At 35.6% G+C, this 18,170-nt stretch overlaps 3 protein-coding genes and 1 pseudogene across 7 annotated transcripts; 2 read left to right on the forward strand and 2 right to left on the reverse strand.

Annotated features, from left to right (window-relative positions):
• Nucleotides 1-4,954: 4,954 nt before the first annotated feature.
• Nucleotides 4,955-6,185, reverse strand: LOC147935513 (uncharacterized; annotated as a pseudogene).
• An 803-nt stretch (nt 6,186-6,988) lies between these two features.
• LOC104726426 (uncharacterized protein At5g39865-like) lies at nt 6,989-8,100 on the forward strand. Its single transcript, XM_010445288.2, has one exon. The coding sequence runs from the start codon at nt 7,133-7,135 to the stop codon at nt 7,955-7,957; it is 825 nt and encodes a 274-aa protein (XP_010443590.2). The 5' UTR covers nt 6,989-7,132; the 3' UTR covers nt 7,958-8,100.
• Nucleotides 8,101-12,196: 4,096 nt separating this feature from the next.
• Nucleotides 12,197-14,411, forward strand: LOC104726428 (putative inactive receptor-like protein kinase At3g56050). Of its 5 annotated transcripts, none has more exons than XM_010445292.3 (5): nt 12,197-12,587; nt 12,689-13,129; nt 13,201-13,391; nt 13,458-13,590; nt 13,669-14,411. In XM_010445292.3, exons 1-5 carry the CDS (start codon nt 12,497-12,499, stop codon nt 14,235-14,237), a joined length of 1,425 nt encoding a protein of 474 aa, XP_010443594.2. In that variant the 5' UTR covers nt 12,197-12,496; the 3' UTR covers nt 14,238-14,411. The 5 variants fall into 5 exon arrangements, with proteins under 5 accessions (XP_010443594.2, XP_087327244.1, XP_010443593.2 ...); XM_087471118.1 differs by having other exon boundaries at nt 13,458-13,544; XM_010445291.3 differs by having other exon boundaries at nt 12,294-12,587; nt 12,680-13,129.
• Nucleotides 12,264-17,977, reverse strand: LOC104726427 (ETO1-like protein 2). The gene is made up of 5 exons (XM_087471115.1): nt 15,598-17,977; nt 15,203-15,494; nt 14,811-15,120; nt 14,478-14,735; nt 12,264-14,268 (listed from the first exon to the last, which is right to left on the reverse strand). Exons 1-4 carry the CDS (start codon nt 17,526-17,528, stop codon nt 14,485-14,487), a joined length of 2,784 nt encoding a protein of 927 aa, XP_087327241.1. The 5' UTR covers nt 17,529-17,977; the 3' UTR covers nt 12,264-14,268; nt 14,478-14,484.
• Between the last annotated feature and the right edge of the window lie 193 nt (nt 17,978-18,170).

Here is an 18,170-nt window from a genome sequence, read left to right on the forward strand (position 1 = left end):
AACTAATTATTCGTCAGTTAGAAAATTGTTAGAGGTTCAAATATTTTATAGATGAATTCATTTCACATACTTTCCGTAACAACAAATTTATCATATAACAACTATTTGTATTTTGATATTTATCTGTTTATAATGCATATACACTTATTATTGCAGTATCATAAATTGCCATTCATTTTCCTTTTTTTTTTTTTTTTTTTTGTCACTGATCGTGTTCTGTTATAGCCTCATTTACTTCTTCTACTGCTACCATATTTACTCAAACTGTAAGCTTAATTTATTATACAGTTATAATACTTTGGCTACTAGATGTGCACTCATCGTGTTCATTTATTCACCTACTCCATTTTTTCAAATTTTCGTTTACACCATTGGCATTAGATAGGAGGAAGAAAAAACAAAAACAAAAAAAGTCAAGATATGAATTTAATACTTTTATGAAAAAGATATGGAATGTGTAATTGTGTATATATAGAGTTATAGACTATAGTATGAGTTGAATACAGCTGTAGTATACATTAGGAACATAAATTTCATTAACCTTTTGGCAACATAATATCCAGTTTTCTCTTTGACTTTTGTATACATAAATTTCATTAACCATTTGGCAACATAATATCCAGTTTTCTCTTTGAGCTAACTATTTTTTATCCATAAAAAGAAAACAAATTTTCTTTTAGTACTAAAAATTTGACTGTAAATTAATTTCATTTATTAAGTATTAACCTTTCAAATGTTTTTGTTTTTCCTTCGAGGAGAAAACCAAATCGAAGATTGAACGACACTTTTTTTTTAATTACTTGTCTAGTTATTTTGGTTTGTTTGTCACAAGCCATTTAGTATCTTTATTTTAGTGTGTAACTACATCTGCAGTATATACTCTATTACGAGTATTTTTCCTAAATTGTTGAATCAGTTTAAATTTCATGCGGTTTTGTATAAAAAAATCTATACTTTACATAGCCTTAGCCTGAGAAAAATATTCAAATTCCGAAGCCAACGAAAAATACTCCCTCTGTATTATAAATAATAATTTTCTAGTATTTTTTTGTATCATAAAAAATGATTTTTTGTATACTTTTATCATTTCAAAAATTATTAATTAAGAATTTAAAAATTTAATGAAATACTATTGGTTAATAACTATAAAATATCTTATTATAAATAAACAATACACTTATTGCTAAACATTAAATGTTTTTCTTAATCCTAGTGAAAATTTTAAAACATCAAGTACTTTGCAGAGGGAGTAGTTACTAGTAGGACTCAAACCCACACAATCTTATGTATTTATTGGAATCTTATGTATTTATTGGGTGCAGTGTAACCATTTTACCACTTTAATATCTCATATTAATATTAAAACTTCAAATATTTATATATTACTATATGTAATTGTCCCTTACAATCTATAACATGGGTTTGCCCCTTGTTGTTGATACCATTCTACTGTTTTTTTTTTTTTTTTTTGTAATTTTAGATATCAGAGATTATAATTATTTTATACAAACTTAGTTACATTTTTATTTATACTCATGAACTTTAGATACTAAATTATTGTTTCTACATATTAAAAATTATAAAGAAGAAAAATATAAAATAAATAGAACATTTTCAACAATAAACGTGTTTGTCATAACTTTTCTTCACTTTTAATATTAGAATTAAAGAGATTTGAATTTGGATTTATTTAGAATTTGGATTGAATTCAAGTATTTTGTTAAGCTTAATATGTAAATAATCAGAACTGAACCCAAATCTAAAATATATTTTGGGTATTGAGTAAAATCTAAATCCGATCCAAATCTTATGTGTGTTTATCCAAAATCTGATCTGAATACTATAAATACCCGAATGGGTCTAGGATCCCTTTACCGAAAAACCCAAAAATCCGAAATAGCCAATCTGAACCCGAATTGGTACATGAAACGTCCAAGCCTAGATTTACAACTTCAGAAAAAATGCAAAGTAGCATTTATAATGCTATATAATTATGTTTTTAAAATGATTTCGCAATTCTAAAGGTCTTTACACTCTTTGTAAGGAAAATCGGTATTTTCATATCCCAACTAAGGGGGTATATTGAATTCATACCTCAGCTATAGCATTGAGCAAATCCATACACAAGGTTAAGTAAAATTCAAATTGGCTGCACCAACTCGACAAACTGTGTAAGAACATGCCCAAGCTGTAACGGTGTTATCTGACCGTTAACGGCTGCTTACGTGGTTGTCACGTATGAAACGACGTCGTTTGGAGAAACAAAAAAGAGAGCTTTGTTTTGTCCAAAACGACGTTGTTTCCATTGTCTTCCTCTTCTTCCATATTTCTTATTTCCCGAATCGAGAGAAAGTTGGTTCAATTGATTTGGGGATTTTTAAAACATTTAGGGTTTTTGGGCGAAATCGAGTAAGATGTCTTCATCATCAGCTTCTTCAGGTGAGTAATTGAGAACATTATGTGTTTAGTTTCCTTTTATTTGTGTATTTTGATAGAAATATTATTTGATTGTGAATTGGTGAATCCCTTATTTGGTGAAGGAGTGAGCAACAAAGTCAATGTGACTGGAAGGGGAATCCCACGAAAATATAGATGTGATCGATTCTCTGTAATGAGAATTTCAAACACAATGAAAAATCCTGGAAGACTCTTTCGTTTTTGTCCTAATGGATCCGACGAGGGAATCAATATAGTTGTTCATATGAAAATTGTTCTCATAACCTTCTCATAATGTGTATTTTTGTAGTAGAATCCAAATCATTTGTTTAAGTGGACCGACATAAGCATGGTTGAGGAGATGAAAGAGGTTGAAAGTGTAGTTGACAAGATAGAAAGAGAAGTGGGAAGCTTAGCAAAGGGATTATATGAGGTAGAAGCTATCAAAGAAATTGCAGAAAGATGTGAAAAAGATATTGTAGAGCTCAAAGGTGTGGTTAGTTCCTGTGAGAAAGAGATTCAAGAGCTAAGAAGCTTCAAGAACATGATTGTTTGTGGTGGTTTAGTTGTGGCTTTTGTTTACTATGTAATATTTGTGTAATGTGTTGGATTCATTAATGAATGAATGGATTTGTTAAGTGTTTTTGTTGTTAACTATGTTAAGATTAACATAAAACTTCAATAAGTTTTGATTAGATTAAAAGTAGAAGCCATGTTTTGAGTACAACAAAAAACTTAAAATTCACCGAACTACACCATAAACTACCATGAGATTACCACAAAAACTTTCAATCTCATCCGACTAAAACAAAAAACTTCCATCCGTCACTTCCTTCTATTCAGTTCTTTCATTCCATTCATACACTACAAAAATAAACAAAAATAACATGTGAAAACCTGAGTAATGATAATGAAGCTATTAATAAGCAGAAGTTTGATCAATAAAAAGACTCACCATTAATCATTCTGAGATTGTTGGCTTGGTCCTTGGCTTGGTGCTTGACTAAGTCCTTGGCTTTGTCTTTGGCTTGGTTCTTGGCTTGGTTCTTCACCAGTTTTCTTCTTCTTCCACCTTCTACCAACAACTCTGAGAGTCGGACAACTTCTAGTATTATGACCGACGGTACTACACCGGCCACAACGACTATCTCATCCAGCTTTTGAAACTTTGATTCTCTTCTCCGGTTGTTCTTGTTTGCTTTTTCCTTTTGACTTCTTCTTTGGAGACTTATTCTTGCCCTTCTTTCTTTTTTCTGTCTTCTTGGGACCTTTTGTAACTTCTCGTGGTGGTGGCTGAATCCTAGGCTCTTGAGATCTTATCCAAAAACCAATGCTATCAACTGCTGAGATCGACTCAGAGTAAATCTTGACATTTGTTGATACCAAGTACCAATCACAGTTAACATACGACTTAGGATTGTGCTTCTTGGTCAGTATAACTCTTACAACATGGCGGCAAGGGATCCCTGTCATACTCCATCTTCGACATGCACTTGTCTTTGCATTCATATCCACCTTGAATCCATGCTTATTTTCAAGAACCTCATACTGCCCATTTCCACAAGGAATTACCTGGCAATACTTTCGCAACCTCTCTTCTTCCTTGATGGTGTTGGCGACTTTAAGAGTGTATTTCCCTTGACGTTTCATAGCCTTCTTGAGCCTCACATCTATACGGATCATAGTTTGTCTTCTTATTGTCTCCAACATCTCCACTAATGGCATCTTCCGAGCTTTATTGATGGCATTGTTGTATGACTCAGAAAAGTTGTTAGAAACATCCTCACAACTTGATTTGCAGCCGAAGAAGGCTCAACTACAGTTTCGCGGATTTCTTTGCATGACAGCATCATACACACCTTCATCAAAATTTTTCAATTCCTCGATTGCTCTATTATACTCTGCTTCGTTAAACTCTTGGCAACTGCCCAAAACAACTTCTTAGGCAAATATTTACCCGGATAAACTCTTCTCAGATTGCCATAGATATGGGGTGCACACATCCGGTGTTCCACCTTTGGTAACTCTTGATCAACAACATTGAGCAACCCCTTTTGTCTATCAGAAATAAGAGTAAATCCATCACCATCTCTGAGCTTCAAATCATCCTTCAGCTTTTGAATGAACCACAACCAAGCGTCATAGTTCTCTGTTTGCACAACTGCCCAAGCAACCGGGTAGAACTGATTGTTGGCATCTCTTCCTACAGCTGCCAACAGTTGTCCTTTCACACCATTTGTTAAGAAGCATCCATCTATGTCAATTATTGGGCGACAATATGCTATCCAAGTTTTGAGAAGAGCTGCAAAGCAGACATAAAACCTATCAAACTTGACTACACCATTATCATCAGTCATTGTCACAACGTCCATTGTTGATCCTTGATTTGATATACAAAACAGAATTCAAACACATTCAAACACATATTAGAAACTGAGACAACTTCTCGTATTATAAGTAAAGCAGAAAAAGAAAACAAATTTACTTACTCTAAAAGATGTTCCATGTATTCATGCATTCAAGCAAATTGCTCATCATATTCCTCTTGAATCATCTTCAATGCTTTTGCTCTAGCTGTTCAGCACTGATCATAAGTAGAATATATATTGTATCGCTCCTCAATTGTATCTTGCATCGCCTTAGCTTTGAATGTGGGATCCTTCCTAATGTCATTCAAGAACAGCTGAGCAAGGACTCCATTCTTGATCACTTTACTAAACCCATCCTTTGTACATGCATGCAAATCATTGCATGTCTTCACCATGTACTTTCCAATTTTTTCTTCATAGGAGCAGTAGATTTTGAATTTGCAATCCCCTCCAATGGCACACCTAACTTCACTTCTCTCTGATCCCCATCTTGTAAACTTTATATTCTCTCCATTTTTCAGCGCATAATCAACCACAGCTTCTTTAAACTCTGATATACTATCAAACACTTGCTCTAATCTGATTTCTCCACTACCTTTTTTGCACCTCATATATCTTCTTTCAACTTCCTCGGAATCTGAGTTGGGAGGAGTATCCTCGTCATTATCATGCACTTCTACGTCAACAAAACCTGCTAAATTCTCCTCCACTCAATCTTCCATATCAACAAAAACCCTACGGCCATCTCTATCACCCTCTAAACCCTCACCTCCTTCAGATCCATCACGCTCTAAACCCTCACCTCCTTCAGATCCATCACGCTCTAAACCCTCACCATCGCCAAGGAGCTCATAATTTTCTTTCTCTATGAAAATGTCTATCCCCTTAACCCAAACCGCGGTTCTACACATGTTCTCAAAATTCTGACCTTCAATCAATAACTTCACCTGTGAAAAATCCTCAAAGGGATACTTAAACCAGATCTTCTCCCCACAAAGAGGATCGTCCAATGCCGCCATCAGATTAGTCACAACTGTTTCTGTTTTGCTTTCAAGGGTTAGAACCAATCCTCTTTCATATGTAGTTTTAATCCCATCAACAACTCCAAACTCTCCACCATTGTAGCATTGGAATATTACATCCTCATCGCTGAAAAAGATTTAAAAAAAAACTATTAGACAGTTCTTCCACCACTATCGAATTTTGTTCAAACATAATATCGAATTTCGTTCAAATCTATCATGTTTTCAAAATAAACACTCCTAATTATCTCAATTGAGCAAACCCCTAAATTTTGAAAATCTCTACATTTCGAAAACCCCTAAATTTCGAAAACCCTAAATTTCGAAAATCCTAAAAAGTGAACAAAAATTACCTCATTTTCGGATGCAAATGCAGTTAACTGCACTATCACACACTCCTCAGAATCGATAACCGTTGCTAATTGAATCAATTGACTTATAGATGAAAAGAAGAGAGAAAACCCTAATTTTTTTAGAAATCCCAAATCCAGATGTTGAACAGAGAAATGTGATTCGGGAAATAAGAAAATAGAAAAAAGAGGAAGACAATGGAAACGACGTCGTTTTGGACAAAACAAAGCTCTCTTTTTTGTTTCTCCAAACGACGTCGTTTCATACGTGGCAGCCACGTAAGCAGTCGTTAACGGTCAGATAACACCGTTACAGCTTGGGCATGTTCTTACACAATTTGTCGAGTTGGCGCAACCAATTTGAATTTTACTTAACCTTGTATATGGATTTGCTCAATGCTATAGTTAGGGTATGTATTCAACATACTCCTTACCTGGAGTATGAAAATACCGATTTTCCCTCTTTGTTATCCAGAAGATTTTTTTTTAAAGTTTTCTTTGGTTTTGCTAATAAATGCAAGAATACTTATATTAATTCCTGATTTTTCTTTAATTTATACAGTGTTCATTTAACCTTACAAAATCTTGGAAAAAAGAGAAAAAGCATTAAACAGATCAATAGTAACTATAATTAGCATCTTAATTTCTTTTTGCACCTAATTATAATTAGTAACGTTTAATATCACCTGTTTTATCACAACCAATCTTGTTTTTCTATATTTTTTTATTAACTCAAAAGCAAAATTTGTTAGAGAACCCAAAAACAAAACACAACAAAAGCTCCAACCACTTTTTTTTTAATTATTTTTGTTTTAACCATCCTCCCTCTTCTCTCTCTCTCTTCTCTCTCCCAAAAAAAAAAAAAAAAACTCCCATATTCTTTTCTCTGCAAATCCCAAACAAACCCTAATTTAAAAAAAAATCTTCAACTTCTCCGCCGTTTCTACCACCGTCAATGTGGCGGCCGTGGCGTAAATCGTCGGTTAAGATTCACGACACATACTCTCCCACCACCGCTTCCTTCAAAGACATCCACCATCTCTGCTCCGACGATTCTTCACCTTCTTCTTTCCCTTCCTCTCCTTGTCCTTCTCCCAGAAACGCTTCTAGAGTCTTCCACCGAGTCTGCGCAGCTAATTTAATCCTCAAATCCTGGCCAACTCGTCAATCTAACCTCCTCCTCCGCGCAGATTCCGAACTTATACGCCGGAATCCAAATCCGGAATCAGGAAAACCAAAACCCGAGCCAGATGTACGGATTTCAATCCCAGGAGCGGAGAGCAGCATCGTCGTCTACTTCACAAGCCTCCGCGTGGTTCGTCCAACGTTCGAAGCCTGCAAATCCGTTACATCGATCCTCCATAGCTTCCCCGTACGAATCGACGAACGAGATCTCTCAATGGACGCGTCTTTCTCAACAGAGCTACAACGGATCTTCGCCAAAGAAGAGAACCAGAACGAGAACGAGAAGAATACAACGCCGAAGCTTCCGCGAGTGTTCATCGGCGGACGGTACATCGGAGGAGAGGAAGAGGTGATAAAGCTACACGAGATCGGAGAGCTGAAGAAGCTGGTACAAGAGTTGCCGAAGATAGAACGAGGGGTATGCGAGATGTGCGGTGGTCATAGATTCGTACCGTGTAAGGATTGTCACGGTAGCCATAAGGTTCATAATGAGAAATTAGGAGGAGGGTTCAGAACTTGCTTAGCCTGTAACGAGAATGGTCTCGTCAGGTGTTCATCTTGTTCCTTTTCCACCACCACATCTCCTCCACCCTAATTCCTTAGTTTTTTTTTTCGTTTCTTTAAAATTAATTTACTACTACACGAAAAATTGGAATAATTAAAAATATTTTGTTATTTTAATCTAATTTTTCAGAAGTTTCCAATTTGTATAATTCGGAATGGAAAGAGTTAGTAGCAGCTTCAGATTTGTTTTTTTTTCTTTAAGATAATTTAGAGAATCATTAGATCATGTGTTATGTGAACGTGATTAGCAGCTAAAGTCCTGTATGATTTGCTGTAAAAACAAGTGTTAATTTCGAATTTTAAATTATAGATCTAAATGTGGTAAGGAAGAAAATTAAAAAAAAAACTATAGGCAAATGTGAATTTGCAAAAGTAGTAAAAGAAAAGTAGCAATGATAAATAATTGATGGTGGATAACTATTTTTGAGGTTATGTTTATAAATAATTTTTTTTGATACAATTTTTTTAGTTTGAATTTATGAAATAATGATGGTTTCATCAGTAATTTAAATTTCAGATTGACCGAGGGGTCATGCCAAAATAAAACCTTAACCTTATTAATGGTCCGTTAGATATCCATTAAACACATGAACCATAAAACCAAATATAAACATGTTCACAACGATTAAATCTCTTCTGAAACGACTAAAGCCCGTTTGAAACAAATATAAATATTTTGAGAAGGAACGTAATATTTGTTATGTCTTATACATGGTCTCAAATTCATATCGCATGACGAATGTAGTCCCGCACATACATGTGAGATAATATTTATATAAATATATTTAATATAATATCTAAATTTAAACTCATATCAGTTAAGTATTTAGTTTGATTTTTCGTTTGGTTTCAATCTAATTTATTATCGTTTGAAAAATTTAAATAATAATAATTTGACAAATATTTTATAACTCATAATGATCCAACAATCAGACCACTATCAAACTGAACCGGATTAGTCGTTGGATAAATTTTTATTAATCGCGTAAAATGTTATAATTTGATATAAAATCGAGAAAAAACGACTAAAACTCGTTTAAGAGAAATACAAATATTTAGGAGAGGCCATCATGTCGTTCCGTTCCGTCCTGTCCTTTCCCATTTTATACTATTCCCGTTCCCAAATACCCATTTCATAAGAGAATACATTCACAATAATGGGACATTAAGTATAGAATAAATTTTGTATTTCTAATAGGGAAAATCTTGTATGTAGCAAACATAAATATAAGTTATAGATTATTGTATATTTATATACATATAAAATATTAGAATATTGCAAAATTAGTTGATTTATTAATTTTTGTTATTTTGGTTCATCTATATTGGATTACATTTCTTCGTTTATTTTTGTCATAACATACTTTTATGTGATTTATTTTTTTATTTTAAACATTTATATGCTGGATAAATTGAAAAACATGTTTTCTATTAAAGAAATATGAACTTTTTGTTATTATTAATTTTTGAAAGTTTATCGAAAACTAAATATAAAATTGGAAAGCCTAAAGTTTAACCACTTTTTTTTATTGAAATATGCTCAATTTAAAGTTATTTGAATCTATATTAAACGCAAGTTTTGTAGAATAAACTAACTATTTAGTTCTTATTATGGAATATACTCATATATGAAACCGATTAAAATTAATATGGAATGTTAGTATTAAAGATTTCATTTATTGTTATTAATATAATTGGTTACTTACCTTTTTATTAATTTTGATATCACAGAATCGTTGTCAAATATATAAAATTTAATGATGAAATAAGTTTATTTTGTTACTCGCTCCACCTTTTATAGAAGGCAAGTAACCAATTATATTTACCATAATTATGGTATGGATGGTTTTATACTTTTATTTTAAACTTATTTCCTAATTCGACTTCGTTTATGTTTTAGTTTATGGAAATAAATATACAAAACATTACATGTATTATTAATTAGTTCACTATGGGTATAGAATATTGACATGAATGTTATATGTATAATTAATACTAAGTGATTTATTTGATTTTACCGAAAAAGAGATTTAAAATAATATTAATAAAATATCCAAAATATTAACTCGATTGATTAAAGAAAAATAAGTACTGGTCATTATTTTTTTATTTGTTACAATTTAATTGTTAATACAATTTTACACTATTAAAAATGAAGAAGATTGACAACATAAGACCTCATTATAAAGTTTTCTTCAGCATGTTCGTCCCAGTTCAAAAACTGCAAAATCAGGTGGCCAACAAAAAATAGTTATAAAGACAGGCATGAAACATGATAAAAACATATAAACACTCTTTTAATTAACAAAATAACATAAGAAGAAGTGAAAAGTACCAGCTCATTTTTTTTTATGACATTCTCTATGATTAAATCTCTTGATTTTGTGGCACATTCACAATCTTTGTTACCTATAATATTTGAAATAGAGAATACGTGTCAGATAATAATGTTTAAAGATAAAATTTATAAAATGAAGTAAATAATTCTATGAAATCTATATATTTCTCTACTCTATGAATGAATCAACAATAAAATAGAATTTTGCTTCAAAGAATATGTTCCTGACGGCCTGAAATATATGATAATCTGTTGACCTCGAAACCAAAAAATCATAAGAATATGCATAAGAGTTTAGTAAAACCTTGGAGATAAGCATGAAAGAAGAACATGGTGATTTAGTTTTGAATCTGTTTTTGTTTACAAATCCAGTTTTTTTCTATATTGTTTGTGGGATAATCTAGAGGGATGTATGCAAACAATGGTTTGCAGCAAATGATTTCGAAAATATAAGATGAATGTAATGTTATGAGTTTAAGACTTTATGTATGCTCTCCAATATTTATAGGCGATGTGAGTGGATTTGAGAATATACCTAGCATATATTTACCGAATCAAATATTATATGAAATTTTGGTAAGTACCTATAATTTTGACGATTTGTTTCAGATATATGTTAACTAAATTTCAGTTTATATATTAAAAATTAAATATGGAATAGAGATTTAGTAAGTACCTCAAATATCGCCAGTTTGATAGTATTCTAATTCCTCAAAATTTGCCAGTTTCCTGATATTCTTTTTTTCTCATTAATTTTGAATATTAATTGTAATTGTTAGATTTTGGCCTAGACTTCTCATTGATGCTCTTCAATTATTTAATGATTTTTTTAAATGTAGGATCCGCGTCCTTCGAAGACCAGATCCGAACGGGTTATATGCGATCCGAATAGCACTATCTTTGGCCGCTTAAATTTCCGAGCTTTTAGATCCTAATTACCCTTGTTTGTTTTTTTTGTTTGTTCTCTAAACTTTTTATAAAAAAGATAATACATGGCATTCTGTTTTTTTTTATTTTTTTTTAATTCTTAAGTGTGCTTCCTAATTAATAGTATAGATGTATATTTATATTTATGTGCACGGTTAACATGATGTCATTTTTTTAATTATACGGTGTATTGCTCAATTTATTAAAAAAATAATAACTGTTCATGGATGAAGGATTGATTGTCCATATCATTCGAGTTAACTTACAAAGTAAAAAATTTGGTTATTTTATGTTTTTGATCAGTTTTTTTCCGAGATTAGGTAAAATATGTTACCAATTGCAATGATTATTGGTTATTAATGATGATTTGGGTTGTCAATTTGTACTATGGGTTGGGTGGGGTGATCCTCGCAAATTTGGTTTTGTTGTTCTACAGATGCGATTAAAAACTCCGCCATACCATGATTTAAAGGTAGTAAATAAAGGTCTGTCAAGTGTCAACAACAAGAACCAAAAAAAAAGATTTGTTGGCCTTTGACATAACATAACAAACACAGGAAAAGTAACAACTCTAATACGTAAAAATGAATACTATCACCCATTTGTTCTTTTTTAAGAAAACTAGTTACTATTATTACTTAAAATTATCCAATAATGTGCACCTTATTATTAAACCCAAAAAAACCATAAGGTATTTTATAATACCTTTTTTCTCTGAAGTAATTTATAGAGGTTTTGGTGTACTGTATGTATCTGAAATACAGCTACTCGAAGACTGGTGGTATCGAGAGCAACCACTGACCCATGGATGCTTCGACCATCTGAGCCAATCGAGTAGCCGTGTGTTGCCTTTGCAAACAGCCTATAATATATTATGTCGAACAAAGACTATTTCAAATTAAACAAAATGACTGAAGAGTCTTACGTTTTAAAATCCGTTGTCATGTCATATTCAACATACAAAATCAAGAACATATTTATTAGTGAAATTCAGGTAAAAGATTTACATGACAATTGCGTAAAGTTTAAAATTATCGAACTTTTGTTAAGTTAGTCAGTAGTCAAGCTCAAGTGTATGTAATAACTTTTCAAATTGTGTTTCTTTTTTGTTTTTAAAAGAGAAATCCCAAGAAAGTAATAAAAAGAATTTAAAATAGAAGTTGAAAGAGTAGTAGCAACCGATTGATTAGTCTTCTTTGTCCTCAACGACGACTTCAACTGTTTCTCCTCCAACATTCTCTTCTCTCTTTCTTCTTTTAGATAAAATATTAAACCACAGGATCAGAGAAATCAATCTCCTACCTAATGAGATCCAATAGACGTTGGAGATTCAATCTCCCAACAGTATTCCCCATCATCTTCCTCACCTATCTTCCTCTGAAACTCAACTCCCAAGGTAAGTTTCTTTTGATCCTCACCTCTCTGTCTCTCTCTAAGCAATTTATTTTGTGTGTGTTTCTTTGGATCATGACAATTCCTTTTCTGAAGAGATTGTAGAAGTCTTTGATTCTTCTCATGTTAATGAGAACCGTCGCATCCTGATTGATACACCTTTTCCTGGCAAAGGCCCTGCCCTCGATGCCTCCCCACCATCCCCTGAATCCGCAACCTTCAGAGATCCCGTGCTGCCTCCACCACCACCACAAGAAGGCGATGAAACCCCGAGGCCTCCTCAAAGTGGTGTGCCATCACAAACACCAGAGACCTCACCTGCTATTACTCCCTTGCCTGTGCCTTCGGCTCCATCTCCGTCTCAGTCTCAGTCTCCTCCTCCAAGAACTAAAAAGAAGTCTACCAAGGTTTTTATGATCGTCGGCATAGTCGTTGGCGTATTCACTGTCTCGGGGGCATTAATCATCTTCTTTCTTATCTTTAGTCGAAAAATTCCAATCAAGCCTTGGACCAACAGTGGCCAGCTTCAAGATGCTCTTCGAACAGGCAAACACACTCTCTCTTTCTTCTCTCTTCATATTGAGTTCCTCTTATTTTGTAGTTTTGTATTGCAGCAGATGTTCCGAGGCTGCAGCTATCTGAGCTACAAGCAGCCTGCGAAGATTTCAGTAACGTCATTGGCTCTTTCTCAGACGGTACCATTTATAAAGGAACTTTGCCCACTGGTGCTGAAATTGCCGTTGTGTCTGCCGGGGCTGGTTCTCGTACAGCCTGGTCCACCGCCATGGAAACACAATTGCTACAAAAGGTACCAGAACCTCGTTTGCAACTTTGTTTTTGAACAGGGACGACTAATTCCACTCTGTTTCTGCAGATGCATAAGTTATCCAAAGTGGATCACAAGAATTTTCTGAATGTGATCGGTTATTGCCACGAGGAAGAGCCCTTCAGCCGAATGCTGGTATTCGAATACGCTCCCAATGGATGCCTCTCTGAGCATCTGCACTGTGAGGATTCATCTTCCCCATAACTCTTATTTAACTTGATACAATCTTTAAACTGTTTGAACCTATCTTTCATGGCAGCTCAACACGCGGAGCACTTGGACTGGCCTACCAGACTCAGAATCCTCATGGGAATAGCTTACTGTCTAGAGCACATGCACAATCTCAACCCACCCATCTTGCACACAAATTTGGACTCCTCTTCTGTCTACTTAACCGAAGACAATGCTGCCAAAGTCTCCGACTTTTCTGTAATCAATTCCATCTTTCCATCTCAGGAGAGTTCCTCGAGCAAGAATCTTCTAGAATGCTCATTACTTGATCCCCAGACAAATGTCTTTAATTTTGGTGCTGTTCTGTTCGAAATCATCAGTGCGCAGTTACCAGACCCGGACTCTTTGTTTCTCGAACCAAAACCTGCAAGAGATATTGTGGACCCGACCCTGAAAACGTTTCAGGAAGATACTGTTGAGAGACTGTTGGAGGTGGTTAGGCAGTGTATGAATCCATACCCAGCTCAGCGACCAACAATGAGAGAGGTTGTGGTGAAGTTGAGAGAGATAACTGGAATAGAAGCTAACGCAGCAATGCCAAGGCTATCTCCACGGTGGTGGACGGAGCTGGAGATCATATCCACAGAAGGAAACTAAAGAGAATGGAGCCGTCCTTTTAGGTGTCCACCTGTATATATACACAAATGACACTTTGAAGTGATGATCATCTTTATCTTCCTCTGCATTAAAAGACTAAATACTGTATATAATAAACAGTTGGCTTTGCATAGAAACCATTGGTAAGATTAATAATAAATGACAGTTTCTTTACAGCATCTGTGTATAAAAGTTAAGAGATCCCGATGAATTATACAAATGGGAGAATGTGGTTGATACCTTCAAATTAATCTAAGCCAAAAATGGTGTTGTCAATGGAAGAAGCTTGATCCTTGGATCTGCTGTAGAGATGGAGAGTCTCAGTGTGGTTAGGGTCTAAACAGAGAGCAGCTTCACAGTCTTGAGCGGCCAATGATAGATTTCCTGTGGCCTCGTGGAATGCTGCTCTGAGATGAAGCGTTTGCAGTTCCGGTCTGAAAGCTATCGCCTTTGACAGCTCTTCCACTGCCTCTGTCTCTCTCTGATCATCCATCAGCACTGTCACACAGACAATCACTTCTTTAACTACTAAATTTATAAGATGTTCAATAAGGAACAGGAAGAGTTAGTTACCGGCAGCTCGGTATCTGTAGGGATAAGTTCGCAAAGGGTCGAGTGTTGTGGCCATGTCAAGATCTTCTTTGGCTTTTTCACGTTCACTGTACTCAGACCGTTTCTCGTAGGCTGCTGCTTTGCTACATGCCTTCTCGATCAGCTTTGTCATCTCCTCGAGCGCTTCTTTACGTTGGTTCTTCAAGAAATAAACTCGCGCCAGCCCTTGATGCGCACGAGTATGTTTGATCTCCAGAGCGTTCTTATACGCAGTTTCAGCTTGATCTAGCATTCCTGAATTGATGTAAATGCTCCCAAGATTGTTCAGAGCCTGCAGAAACAAAACAAAAAAGATTAACAAGAAAACAATATGAATAAAGAGAAAGAGAAAAGCGAGATATCAAAATGCCAACCTGTCCTTTGCGTAGCCCATCCGAAGGACACTTGAGGGCTTCCTCTAGAACCTGAACATCGCAAGAGATCTCGTCCGCATTGAGATTTTTTTCAGCTAGAACATAGGCTTTGAGGAAAAATGCTTCAAAGGAACGCTGAACAGAGATTGCTTTCTCGGCTTTCGTAAGAGTTTTGTCCACATAACCCATGTCGTATAAAAGCCACCCTTCGTAGACCAACCTCTCAGCCTCGGAAGTAGCCAAGTTACATGCCATTCGCAAACACCTCATCGCGGCTCCTTGACAGTTCAATCTGTCACACACACACAGATCACAAAACAATGTAGCTTTCGTCAACTCCTGAAAAACATCACCAAGTAGGGTTTTGCCTGAGAAACCAAAAATATTCAGCTTACCTTAAGAGAAGAAGAGATTGTCTAAACCTCAGATAGTTTTTGCAGGGATCATTCTGAAGCATCTGATGAACAACAGCCAACGACCCAACATCATCTACAGCTGACCATCTCTCATAAAGCCTCACCCAACAATCAGCTTCGCTCTCTACTTCAATACATTGCGCGGTCAGAGCCTCTACCAAATCATCTCTCATTCTCCCACCAAATACAGCATAATTTGGCTCTAAACACAACACTGCTCGAAGATCTCTCAAACAGCGCTCACGGTCACCAATGGCTAGAAACAGCCAAGCCCTCAGCTCGAGACATTCTGAACTAGGCTTGAACTGAATTAATCTATCAATCTCTTCGAAGGCTTCTTTAATCTGCTTCTGTTCGAACTTCATCACAGCTCTGTACTTGTACGGGAAATTCAGAGACGGGTCAAGTTCAGTGGCGATTGCTAAATCTTTTAGTTTCTCAACCCCAACATTGTACAGAGACCTCTCCTGGTACATCCAGCCATGTGGCTTGTGACTAGAGATGAGAAAGTTCATGAGCTTGTACGCGGAATACCTCTTCCCTTGTTTATATTCAGTTCTTGATACCCCAGCCAATGAGTAGACATGCCCTAAGCTTGAAGCTAATCTGAAATGAAACTGAGCTGCTTTGTAATCCTTTCTCTCAAACAGAACATATCCCATTTGATGCAAAGACAAAGCCTTTTGCCAGTTTGTGCGAGCAAACTCTCGAGTTCTCTCTAGCAGTATCAGCATAGGCTCGGTAGTGAGTTTCTCTTCCATGCCTACTTGGCTGAGAAAGTAGTACAACAGGTACAAACACTCTGAACCCAGGAAAGCTAACTGTTCCTTTGCTTCGGAACTGCAGAAGAATCTCATCACTTGCGGATTTTGGAGTGACTTGGGAAGCTCTCTCAGAAACACCTGCAAGCAAGCAGATAAAAGAAGCTTTGTGCGTTCCTCCAACGCGTACTCTACAAAGGTTAAAGCTTTATCGAGGTTAGTGACAGATGAAGCCAAGCGAGCCTCACACGCAGACTTCAGATCGTCACAACAGAACTTGCTGGCTAATAGAAGCAGCTCAAAGACAGTTTCAACACGAAACAGATGAACTCTTTTGATCCTACTGTATATGTTCAGTGCCAACATCGCCTCAATTGAGATGCCATTCTCCGAGAAATCGATCTCACAAGTTGTTGACTCCACGAAAGAACCATACAACATGGCCTCAAAGGGACGTGAAAGCGCTGCGATTCGCCACCTAACGCACTTAGCCTTCTCTGAACCTATGCAGAAGGAAAAATCACTAGCCTCATCTAAACCCGAGAACTCATCAGCAATAGAGATTTTAATCTCATCAGTACCAAAGCTGTTATCCTCATACTCCGTAGAGCAATCACAATCCTTGTCAACTACATTCAAATCATAACAATGAGTCAAACAAGTCTTAGGACATTCAACAGCAAACCCATTACAATCCATGGAATCGACTCCAACGAGTTCGTGTTCTCTCCTATCAAATCTCAACCAAGCAGACAAAACAACCTTACTAGGGACATCAATGGCGTGCCTCCTGGCGTTGAGCAAGCACCTGCGCAAGAGCTTGGCATCACCGAGACTGCGTAGAACAGCGTACTGCTCGAGGTAGAGCATGTAAGTCTCGGATTCCGAACTGGACTCGATTCTCCGGTAAAGATTCGATAATGACTCAACCAAGTCGATAGGTTTGAGGTAAGACTCCAAGGGAGGCTCGAGAAGCTCTGTGGTGGGGAACCCATGAGGGAGAAGTGAACGAGATTTGGATTTGGAATGACCGAAGAAGTTGATCCGAGGGGTAACATTGTTGCTGCTGGTAGAAGGAGAGTCTTGTTGTGAGTTAAAGGCGTGGATTTGTGTGCTCTTAAATCTCTCAAAGAGTTTTAGATTTCGCATTTTTTTTCAATAACAGAAACTGAGAAAAAAGGGTTATGATTTTTAAGAGGAGAGCAAGAAACAAAACAGTTGCTGTGTCTCCGGTGGCAACACACTGATGCAGAGACCAAAGGAGAGAGAGAAGAAGAAGAAGATGATGAAGTGTGATTGTGAATTATATATGAAAAAAAGGTCAATAATTTGGGGAGAACAAAAGAGAAAGCTTTTTTTGCAAAGTAATGGCGTCGTTCGTCGTTGATTCTCTCAAAAACAAAGAAAAGGTTGAGAATTTGATTATATATGTGATGGTATCATGGAGAGTCATTTCTCATCTGTCATTAGTTCTTTGCTTTTTTTATTTCATTTCGCTTTTTTGAGGGAACAGTTTACGAACTTCACCACTGAGTCTGAGACTGACTAGTTTGGTTGGTGGTTGGTTCCAATGGGTGCGATACGAACCAGACCACTTTATCTTTATTTCTTACTTTACTAATTTCTTATACTCTCTCAAAATATAAGATGTTTTTAGAAAAGTTTTTTTGTTTTATAATATAAGATGTTTTTAATTTTCTATACAACTTTTATATTAGTTTAGTATTTTATATTATGCAGTATTATTTTTGATTGGTTGAACTGGTTAAAAGTAAAAACTTCTTAATTTGC

Source organism: Camelina sativa, chromosome 11 (assembly GCF_030686135.1).
Source record: "Camelina sativa cultivar CO46 ecotype springtype chromosome 11, ASM3068613v1".
Classification (NCBI taxonomy): Eukaryota; Viridiplantae; Streptophyta; class Magnoliopsida; order Brassicales; family Brassicaceae; genus Camelina; species Camelina sativa.

Coding starts and splice junctions, on each gene's coding strand:
- LOC104726426 (XM_010445288.2), top strand. CDS start 7,133: ATGTGGCGGCCGTGGCGTAAATCGTCGGTTAAGATTCACGACACATAC.
- LOC104726428 (XM_010445291.3), top strand. CDS start 12,497: ATGAGATCCAATAGACGTTGGAGATTCAATCTCCCAACAGTATTCCCC. Junction 12,588..12,679: donor TCTGAAACTCAACTCCCAAG/GTAAGTTTCTTT, acceptor CCTTTTCTGAAG/AGATTGTAGAAGTCTTTGAT. Junction 13,392..13,457: donor AAACACAATTGCTACAAAAG/GTACCAGAACCT, acceptor CTGTTTCTGCAG/ATGCATAAGTTATCCAAAGT.
- LOC104726427 (XM_087471115.1), bottom strand. CDS start 17,528: ATGCGAAATCTAAAACTCTTTGAGAGATTTAAGAGCACACAAATCCAC. Junction 15,121..15,202: donor ATGGGCTACGCAAAGGACAG/GTTGGCATTTTG, acceptor TTGTTTCTGCAG/GCTCTGAACAATCTTGGGAG. Junction 14,736..14,810: donor CTACAGATACCGAGCTGCCG/GTAACTAACTCT, acceptor TCTGTGTGACAG/TGCTGATGGATGATCAGAGA.